Source organism: Eriocheir sinensis, chromosome 17 (genome assembly GCF_024679095.1).
Source record: "Eriocheir sinensis breed Jianghai 21 chromosome 17, ASM2467909v1, whole genome shotgun sequence".
Lineage (NCBI taxonomy): Eukaryota > Metazoa > Arthropoda > Malacostraca > Decapoda > Varunidae > Eriocheir > Eriocheir sinensis.
The window spans coordinates 18,904,673-18,916,026 of NC_066525.1; the positions used below are offsets into that span (position 1 = coordinate 18,904,673).

An 11,354-nucleotide genomic window follows, 5' to 3' on the forward strand; every position below is an offset into this window, starting at 1 on the left:
CAGGTTATCTCATTTCTCACATTTACCGACATACAAGGGGTTCAGGTTATCTCATTTATCACATTTACCGACGTACAAGGGGTGTAGGTTATCTCATTTTTCACATTTACCGGCATACAAGGGGTCCAGGTTATCTCATTTCTCACATTTACCGACATACAAGGGGTTCAGGTTATCTCATTTATCACATTTACCGACATACAAAGGGTGTAGGTTATCTCATTTATCACATATACCGACATACAAGGGGTGCAGGTTATCTCATTTATCACATTTACCGACATACAAGGGGTGTAGGTTATCTCATTTATCACATATATCGACATGGAAGGGGTGCAGGTTATCTCATTTATCACATTTACCGACATACAAGGGGTGTAGGTTATCTCATTTATCACATATACCGACATACAAGGGGTGCAGGTTATCTCATTTATCACATTTACCGACATACAAGGGGTGTAGGTTATCTCATTTATCACATATACCGACATACAAGGGGTGCAGGTTATCACATACAAGGGGAGCAGGTTATCTCATTTATCACATTTACCGACATACAAGGGGAGCAGGTTATCTCATATATTTATCACATTTACCGACATACCTCATTTACCTCATTTACTGACATACAAAGGGTGCAGGAAGAAACTTTCATATTTCAAGCAATTTTCAAATTCAAAACATACGTCAACATTTACTTTTAAAAAGATTAAAAAAAAACTCAGGTGGGACATATCGCGATAGGCAGTCGACAAAGACACGGTACCGTGTCGCAATGGACCGTATTGGCTATACAGGCAGCGCCACACGTGGCCACTCAGTGAACTGTCAAAGCAGTACTTCCATAGAACTCAAGTTATGTACTAGAGTGCGTCTAAGGCTGCCTCCATGATACAAGGCCTTGGTGCCGCCACCGCTCCAAGCCAACGACTGCACACACTTTACTCCTACCCGATTTCCTGACTACTATTTGACATGGAAAAAAAAATGATATCGGGTAGGAGTGAAGTGTGTGCAATCATCGGCTTGGGGCGACGGTGGTATCATGGCTGTGTATCCCTGAGACAGCCTCAGACGCACTCTAGTCTATAACTTGAACTCTATGGAAAATTCACCTTGGAGTTGAGTGGCCACATGTGGCGCTGCCTGTATAGCCAAAACGGTCCATTCATCCACCCTTTGTTTGTAAACAAATCCCGCGCATGCGCAGATTGGATGGGATGTCTTAGGATACGTGGATGGCAGATGACACCACACCGGGTAGGACACGTAGCAATGGGTTTAAGTTGGATAAGTTCAGGTTCAACAAAGACATATGAGAGTATTGGTTTACCAACAGTGGTGGATGAGTGGAACAGACGTAGAAGTCATGTGGTGAGCGCCAACACGATAGATACATTCAAGAAGAGGTTAGATAAGTTCTTGGATGGGAGGGGTATGGGGCGTTAGTTTGGTGCCGTGGTCTGGGCGGCATGTTGCGCTGTCTCGCGAGACCTCCTTCCTCCTCCTCCTCTTGTTGCGGGGGGAGCCCGACGGGTGGGTGTGGGGGGGGGGGGAGGGATCGAGGGAAGGCAAAGCCCTCCCCCCGATAAAGAAGGTGGGGGGGTCGAGGCGGGGTGAAGCCCACCCTTTCAGCTTAGGTCTTGTTGGTTTTCCGAAAAGGAACTGACGCTGCCGCCATTAGAGGGTGGTAACACTGCAGCAGAAAATGCATAACTGACAACTGGGGCAGGCCACTCGGTTACTGGAGTGAGCGGAAGCCCACTACTGCAGCCCACACCACACTGTCATGGCGTCGTGTAACAATTAAGTCCCGCCAAGCAAATAAAGCGACTTTGCGCCTGCGCGTCTCGTTCACGATGCCTTACCAGGATTAAATAAATTAACGATCAATAATTATCGCTTAATTTTATAAATAAAGACGCTTATTGAAGTAACTATTTAGCAACGTGTATAAAAATAATTGTAAGAAGTCCGCAGTCACTTGTTGCCATGACAACGTTGACCACTTTCTTTTCTGTGATCGGTGATCGGAAGTTAGTTTGTGAAGTTCCGATCTCCACAGTCCGATTACCTTTTACAAAGATGATCCAATCTTTACATTCCGATCGCCAATTGTTGTTCCGATCAGATCGGAAGATCGGACGATCGGACTGATGATCGAAAGTGCCCAGCTCTGAATTTTACCTATTTTGGAAGCGGATTCGGCTGCTTTTTAATGTAACAATGCTTTGCTGCCTAGCCCTCGGCTGTAGCAACATGCCACAGAGGGAATACAAAGTGAATAATTTAGCTACAAGGCCGCTGAGAAGACAGAGGTGTGCTAACAGTCAGTCGTCTTGGGAGAAAACCATCGGTTATGACAGCAAGACACACACACTGCCATTGTGTGTGTCTTGCTGTCATAACCGACCTCCCTTTGTACTGTCTATGGAAATCAATGTGAGAGAGGCACAGTTACAAGGACTCAAACAATCGTTCACCTCTGGTCCAGCCATCGAAGCTGTTGAGGGAAGCTGTGGCCCTTATGGCCAAAATTATTGGATGTGATATCTCCCACAGGGCTCTAGCTGTTATTACAGACTCACAATGGATATTTCACAGTCTTATCAAGGCCACAGTCTAATAGACTAGACGTGTTACAAGAGTTTAATGAACAGAAGCTAGCTTTTGGTGAGCCATACCTGTCTTGGTAAAACTCTAGAATTACACCCAACTCACTTATAAGTTAGCACATTACAGGAAATCCCCGATATACGAAAGCTCGATGTACGAAAATTCGGATATACGAAAGTGAAAAATATAGGACAATTTTCGGTTCACGAAAGACATGCTTCGCATATACGAAAAGTACGACAGTTTCCGCGCCCACTGTTTCGTACCCGATGTCTATATCGGTCGCCGCGCGCCGTCAACAGCCTCACGCACACTCGCAGTGATTAGGCAGCAAGTGTCCATGTCCAGTCCCCTCCACTTCAACGCTCATCACTTAGCGTTGCCAGTTTGTGAACCCCTTGCTTCGACTCGAATCCGAAACACATCCCAGCCAGCGTGAGGAAACGTGAGGGTGATGGAGGGGTTGGGGGGGGGCTTGGAGTGGTGCGGTGGTGTACTGTTTGGCACGTGTTTCGGGCACGAGAGTCGAAACTGGCCTTTCACAGCTTGGGAAGTAAACATTGGCAATGTTAAGTGATGAGTTGTAGTGACGAGTTAGAGGGGATTGTCCTAACATATGTAATGCATTTCTATAACAGTAAAGGAACAGGAAATGGTAATTGTTTTTAATTATTTATGAGCCTTGCGTTTCATTGTATTGTGAGTAGTAAATTGCTTTTAAGCATAGTTATATTTAACTTTTTTTTTTTTTTTTTTTTTGCTGGCGCTGGTCCCTAACCCCCCTATTTATTAACAATCCTATGGGGGAAATGGCTTCGATATACGAAAAATCGATAAACGAAAGGTTTTTTCAGTCCCTAACCCTTTCGTATATAGGGGATTTCCTATTTGTTTAGATTGTATTTGCTAATCATCACTCTGGTAACCGAATCCATTATTATTACTCGTTTATGAGATTTTAAAATGCGGGGAAATATTTCTATTTCAAAAGTGATAGGTTAGGTTACTATTTGCTCATGTGAAGGGTCTTCTGCTAGAAACTCCTCTAGGTTGGGTTATAAGTGCATCTTTATTTAATAGCCTAATATATAAGGTTGCACAGTCTTCATTTTCATGGGTACCAATGTCATTATAATATGTTGAAGACATGTGCATTTTCCTACAGTATTTTCTAAACCTAGCTATTTTGACCCTCAAGGAAAATGAAACACGTTTACATGGCCTTAGTATTTTACTGTATTATTTTTTTTTAATCAACGATAAGTATTTAAATTAAATTAAATGTTATTGAATTATAATCATTGATGACTTATCTTCACAATACTGTTGTGCTGGAAGCTTCCCCCGGGGTCTATGGGCCTCTGGAAGACTCTGGAGCGAGCAGGGGGGCGGGGAGCAAGGCCCTGCCCGCACCCCGCGGGGCCCGCGGCCAGGCGCCAGGCGGGAAGTGTTGCCAACTCGCACATATTTTTGCTACATGTTCTTGTATAATCTAATATATACTGTAACGTTCTAGACTGTACTGTTTGGTATATATATATATATATATATATATATATACATATTATATATATTATATATATACTATATATATATATATATATATATATATATATATTATGTCGAGTAATACTTGACATAATTCATGCACTCTTTGTACAATATGAATTTCTCCTCAGGCTCCATGGCGTGTGTATAGACTCCAGCTGTGATTTTTTTAGGAGACTATAAGAGGAACCGAGCTGAAGATGGCAGACACACTCGTGGCCGCATTACTGTATATTATCCCCTTAGGTTTCCATTCATCACCTTATTTATCTCTTTGAATTAATTCCTTCCATGAAATCAATGTAAAACTCAAGACAAAGACTTAGGATGCATTCCCACACATCGATATGAATATCCCTTCAGGTAACTCTAGTGCCCTTTAATTATCAGCATTTCTGCTGGGCCACTTTCCCACTCTCAGGTCGTTACACCGGATCGGATGTCACACTGGCCGTCTTTTTTTTTATTTAATTACAGCTAAGGAAGTAGCTCAAGGGCAACAAGAAGAAAGTGTAGAAAAAAGCCCGCGTATCGCTGCTCCCACAAAATAAAAAAAAATGAAGATTGGCCAAAAGGGAGGTCAATTTCGAAGGGAGAGGTGTCTCGATACTCTCCTTTTGAAAGAGGTCAAATCATAGGCAGGAGAAATTACAGACGAAGGAAGGCTTTTGAAGTTACGGTTACCAGGGGCGTAATTTGGGGGTCTGGGGGGGGGCAGTTGCCCCCCCCAAGCCTCAGTTTGCCCCCCCTACCAGCGAAGCCTCAAGAAGTAACAGCAGCTGGATTTAGTTATATATATATATATATATATATATATATATATATATATATATATATATATATATATATATATATTTTTTTTTTTATTATTATTATTATTATTTTGTTGTTGTTGTTGTTGTTGTTGTTGTGTGTGTGTGTGTGTGTGTGTGTGTGTGTGTGTGTGTGTGTGTGTGTGTGAACAGTCAACACTGAGCGGCAGTTAGGGTTCCGGGAGCAGCAAAGACAGACGTGCTGTAGCCTGTTTAGGAGGTGGGCCTCAGAACTGGTGACGTCGCGGTGGGGGCCTGTGAGAGTGCCAAGCCTAGTGCTTTCCCCATCTCTATCTCGCCCCTGTGTCACTGTGTGCTGTGTGTGTGGATCTACAGTGAGGGTGTAAGCTAGATGAGTGTGCGTGATTTGTTGTGTGAGCGGTGGACATCGTGTATACAGTGTACCGGTATGTGAGTGTGGAGCTTTGCATGAGTGTTTGCGGGTGTCTGTGTGTTGCACCAGCGTAAGAGTGTGGTGAAAAAATGGTGAGCCACCGACGGACAGACCACCAGTGTTTGCTTGCCTCTGTCCTCTGTCCTTCGTCTTAGCAGCTCGATGTAAACCTCCCGACAAGGGAGGAGACGAGGCCGCCATTACCCTCGCACGCTGTGTACCCCTCTCCTGTATAAATCCAATAGTGACCCCAGTCAACCCACCGTTACCTACGTATATACATTGTGTTTTCTTTGCCCGCATATACATTGCAAAACCCCACAGCAGTTTTACAAATATACATTGCGCAGTGAGCGGGTACTATTGGTGCAGGAAAGTCCTTACAAATGTACCAGTGGCAGTGACTGAATAAGACATCGCGTGGTGCCAGTGTTATAGGCATTTTTTTTTACAGGTGCAATCCAATCATGAAACGCTCAAAATCACAGCAGACAATCACAGGTTTTTTTACTAAGAAAAAGAGAGAAGATGAACCAGAACATGCTAGTGATGCTACCTCAAGTGAACTGGATAAAAAACATCAGGAACTTGAAATAGAAAAAGAACAAAAGTGTGCTGCTGAAACTGAATCCTTATTTTCGTTTTGTTATGGTACTCAAATTATCAACAGTATTACTTTTATTTCATTTTTCAGTATGATGAGTATACTCAAATTATCAACAGTATTACTTTTATTTCATTTTTCAGTATGGTGAGTATACTCAAATTATCAACAGTATTATTGCTCATACTTAATTATCTTGATGTTAATTTCATTACAGTAATGATGCAATTGTTTTTTAACTTTCAATAATGCCCGGCATTGGCAGCTTTATAAAATATATTTTCCTTAAAATTCAAATATAAGAAAAAGAAGGTCCTGTACTCATGTTTACCTTTCAAATGTACAATCATAAATACATGAAATTTCTCGGAAATATTATGTTTCTTAATCCTTGTCTGTCTGGTCTGTTTATATTCTTATATAGCTACCCGTGATGATAAGGTAAATGAACAGCAGTGAGATTATATAATTTATGCTGAAAAACCTTGCTTATGTGGTTTAAAAAAAGCAAAAAAACAAAAAACAAAAATATATATATATATATATATATATATATATATATATATATATATAAAAAAATAGAGAGAGAGAGAGAGAGAGAGAGAGAGAGAGAGAGAGAGAGAGAGAGAAAGCTGATGAAGCTCTTTGCTCACCAAACTGTCTCTGCCCCCCCCAAGAAAAATCTGAAATGACGCCCACTTCCAGAGTTTACCAATGTAAGGGATGAAAGAGTAAAAATGCTGGTTAACTCTTGCATAAGGGGTTTGGACAGTATGAGCTAGAGTAGAAAGTCGTGTGCAGCGGGGCCGCGGGAGAGGGGAGGCATGCAGTTAGCAAGTTCAGAAGAGCAGTCAGCATGAAAATATCTCGACAGAAGATAGAAAGAGATGCAACAAGCCGGCGGAATTTAAGAAATAGAAGACTGTCAGTATGAGGAGGGGAGTCGGTGAGACGAAGAGCCTTTGACACTACTTTGTCCAAGAGAGCTGTGTGAGTGGAGGCCCCCTACAGGAGATGCATACTTCATACGAGGGTGGACAAGGCCCCTGCATATGGATAGCATCTGGGAGGGGGAAAAGAACTGTCTGAGACAATACAGAAGAACGCTCAACCTCGAGGAAGCTGATTTAGTAAGAGAGGAGATATGGAGTTTCCAGTTGAGATTTTGAGTTAAGGATAGACCGAGGATGTTTACTATAGAAGAAGATGACAGCTGAATGTTGTCGAAAAATAGGGGATAGGTACTTGGAAGATTGTGTCTAGTGGATAGGTGGAGAAATGAGTTTTTGAGATAATGGGTTAGGTTCTTCCCACCACAGGCTCATGGGCCTATGCGACGGAGATGAGGACCTAGGCCAGGCGCAGCTATAGCGTATGCCCCTTTTCTGTTACCCTTAAGACCTACCGTAAACCATATGGCTACAGGGCATCATACGCTCATGAGGTGGGGGGGGGAGAGGGTGCCGAGCAAAGCGGGCCCGGAATGCTCAGATGAGGGAATTTTTTTGAAAAATTAGCACTTTTAGGGGCATTTTGAGGCCGATAGGGATAGGGCTGGCCCCAGCCCCCCAGAAATTACGGCCCTTATGGGCAGTTTCAGTTTACAAGGAATTTGACTATGTATATATTGCTTTATATGTTACATGCATCACTATAGGACATAGGTAGTCCCTAATATGTATAAAAACTCATTTATATATTGTTTTATTATAATATATTATTTGGGCAAAATTTGAGTAAAAGGTTCTTTGCCCTCCTATGTAGGCCTATTCAATTGAATGAAACTCATTTTCTTTATGAATATTGAAACTTTTTTTTGTCAAAGCAACAGCTGAGAAAGGAAAAGAAAAGGTGCCAACGCTTGACGAAACTGTGGTGTGGAAGTGTCTGGCAGCCTCCAGGGACTGAGGTGAGGACACTGGCAGCAGCGGAGGGCGTGTGGCGGACTAGCGTGGCGGTAACACGAACCAGTGTGTCTCGTGTAAGTGATGGGTAAGGTTGTGCGCGCACCATTCCCTGGCCACCACTAACACAGCCATTACTCCTCCTACCTTAATACACGTCGTATGATAGTGACTTCTCATTGTAAGAGCCAGTCCGGGTCGCTATACGCTGGAGACTGAGACGTCGGTCGGGAAGTACACATTGTTGTGAAACAAGTGAATATAACAAACACGAGATGAAAAGTCTTCTTAGTGCTGCCATGTGAGCATTGATACGCCCGGTGTGATATGGACTTCCGAGTGTAACATTAGCCTCAAGATTATTCTGAAACTTATGACTTTGTGAGTCAACTAGACAGAAGAAAATTGTCAAGTTTGAATAACCGCTTAAATCTTGTTGAATTGACAGCACCGGTGATGACCAAGGAACAAACTTCCCAGTGATTCGTGAATGAGCGGTGGCAGATGGTGAACCGTGCACGTGCTGCAGGTGGTGCAGGCGGCTGCTATTGATTATCGAAGTAAATCAGCTGGCACTACGTTCTGGAAGAGAGAGAGAGAGAGAGAGAGAGAGAGAGAGAGAGAGAGAGAGAGAGAGAGAGAGAGAGACTCAACATGTGTAGCATTATGGACGTGCGTTTCATGTGGCCGGCCTAGTTCAACTGCTTGCTATTTAGTGTATTCTTAAAACTTGCAATTGTCAAAGGCGAGCGCGCCCGCGCATGCAACGGATCCCCTTCAACATACACCAAGTTGTTATCGCGTGTGTATTTTCGTGAATGCATGACTGGCCTGCCATTTACTGGTTCCAATGACATCCACGACATCGGCGGAGACCTGTCTGCCTAAGGGCGACATAGAGGTCTGCCCTAGACCTTCGCCGTCTGTATTTGACACCACTGCCACCCCCTCCCCTCCCCCTTCCATCATCACCACTCCGGCCTCCACAGCCACTCCCATGGCTACCCAAGAACCCAGTGACGGTGACTCCATCATGTTGCTTGAACCGCGGCCGTTTCGACCCTTCAAAACCTCCGAGGAGTACCTCTACGCCATGAAGGAAGACCTCGCCGACTGGCTCAACAACCTCTATAGCCTTGACATCAACGTGGACAACTTCTTCGAGCGGCTGGACACCGGGGAAGTGCTCTGTGCGGTGAGTAGGCCTACTGTCTGTGTGGCGACGGCGTGCATGCGTACCTGTTGTCCCTCCGTCATGCTAGGGGAGTTCCAGTGCTGTGTATAGGAAGGTGGCAGCATAACATGTTCCTTTCCCATTTGTCGAGAGCAAGCGATAGGGCGTAATATTTGCTAACGTGAAAATATGTAAGGAAGAGTACAATCACATTTCATTTGAATAATTCAAAATAATATCCCCTTACCAAAATATATCAGTGAAGAAAAGTCGCTCCCCTTGTTTTATATCTTGCAAAAGTCAGTTTGGAGTACCTCGTTCATTTTCGTCGCTTCATCAAGGAAATACAACCCCCTGTAAAAATAAGCTACCTTTGGTGTTTAATTAATACCAGTGTCTTACGTACTTACATGCGTAAAGTGTAGGTGTAGTGGGGTGTCAGGCTTATTGTGAAGTTATTATTTATGATCTTGTAGATTTAGCCGTAAAACACACACACACACACACACACACACACACACACATATGCAGTCATCGTGCATCTGCTCCGTTATCTCAATGCTTAATGATTAAAAACACAGGACGCCAGGAGCACATGAGTCTTCAAGACACAGGATAATCTTTTTGTTTCTTTATCCTCACCAAATACGCGTCGATGGATGTGAGCGTGGTCGACTCCACTAAAGCCGTTATCCTTGACAACTCCAATCCTTGATATAAGTATTGTCATGCTGAACACCGTCAGCCCTGTGAAAGGTGCAAGAACGAACCGGTCCCAACAGCGTCGTCTGGGACTGGAGTTCCGTAGGCATCACTCTTATCTCATCGACACTGCATTCCAAGGCGACCCAAATTTCTTGTCTCCCTCGAAGTTGAACAATTCCTCGTTTTCTTTTGCATGTTGCGTCGGCAGTTTTCCACCGTCAAACAGTGTATTGTTGGAGTGTAGAGGACATTGGCTCAACTTAATTGATGTTATCGCTAAATATTCAGACGCATATTTAGGCTACACATGGAATTCCATTGATTGTTAAGATGAAACCCTGATTAATAAATTATTTAGGCTTTCCAATATAATTTACAAAAAAAACCTACAAATTCATGTTTAATTACAATTATTAAGAATTTTCTTTCTTTTCGGAGAGCCTAGACATGGAAAAAATCCTTTTAGAGATGTAGACGTAATGGCCCGTCGTCAGTGACCCCTCTGTTAGCTGGCCGTGCTGAGGGCCTTGACTCGAGCACGATACACACACAGCCTCTCACCTTGACAGCCGGAACGAACATTCTGAGCTGGACCCATTAACGAGTTATTCGAGAATAAAATCGCACACGAACAGGCAAAAATGAAGTAAATCTAACATAAAATGTAGGAATGAGGATTCTACTTTTACTTACAGAGTGAGAAGACAAATTTTAACCATCAACTTGTAAATCTACGTTTTTTTAAAGTTTTTTTTTAGGCTTTGTTGCTCGATAGAAGATAAAAGGGCGGCGACCAGATCAAAGATCAAAGATGCCTTAATACAATCAGGACATCGAGGATCTAACCGTCACTCTAACGGTAGCGTTCTCCACCCCCCAAAAATCCCCCCTCTCTCTCTCTCTCTCTCTCTCTCTCTCTCACATAGTCTTGCTGGGTACTACATTTAATATGATTCATTCGTTTGTTTTTCATCTATTTTCTTCGATCTTATTTCCCATGTTTTCTATTCATATATATATATATATATATATATATATATATATATATATATATATATATATATATATATATATATATATATATATATATATATATATACATATATATATATATATATATATATATATATATATATATATATATATATATATATATATATATATATAAACACACACACACACACACACACACACACACACACACACACACACACACACATACACTCCGCTCCGGTAGCTCAGTCGGTTAGAGCGCTGCTCTGCAAGGCTTCACGGCCAAACAGGCGGTGGTTCGAGCCCCGCTCAGGCCGGATTCTTTCCGTTGTCTAGGAGTGGTTACTGTCCCCCCTTGAGCAAGGGAGTTGTGGTGTGTGAGGTCCTGGCAGTACCCAGAGATCGACAGTAATGAGCAGTTGCTCACGTCGTGAGGGTACCTGCTAGGGATGTACCGATGTATCGGTATCGGTGTCGGTGGTATCGGCACAATTTAAGAGTATCGGTATCGGCAGATTTTCTGCCGATACTACCGATACTTGAAGGAGTTTTGTACATCGCATGTCACTCTTAAATAATTTTGTTCAATAGAAATTGGATT

At 42.8% G+C, this 11,354-nt stretch overlaps 1 protein-coding gene across 1 annotated transcript in view; it reads left to right on the forward strand.

The window, feature by feature from the left end:
* Window positions 1-7,906: 7,906 nt before the first annotated feature.
* Window positions 7,907-11,354, forward strand: part of LOC127000125 (GAS2-like protein pickled eggs) — a 30,113-nt gene continuing 26,665 nt past the window's right edge. The window contains exon 1 of the mRNA XM_050863545.1: window positions 7,907-9,076. Within this exon, the coding sequence (XP_050719502.1) occupies window positions 8,732-9,076 (345 nt within the window). The 5' untranslated portion in view covers window positions 7,907-8,731. The remainder of the gene's footprint in view (window positions 9,077-11,354) is intronic.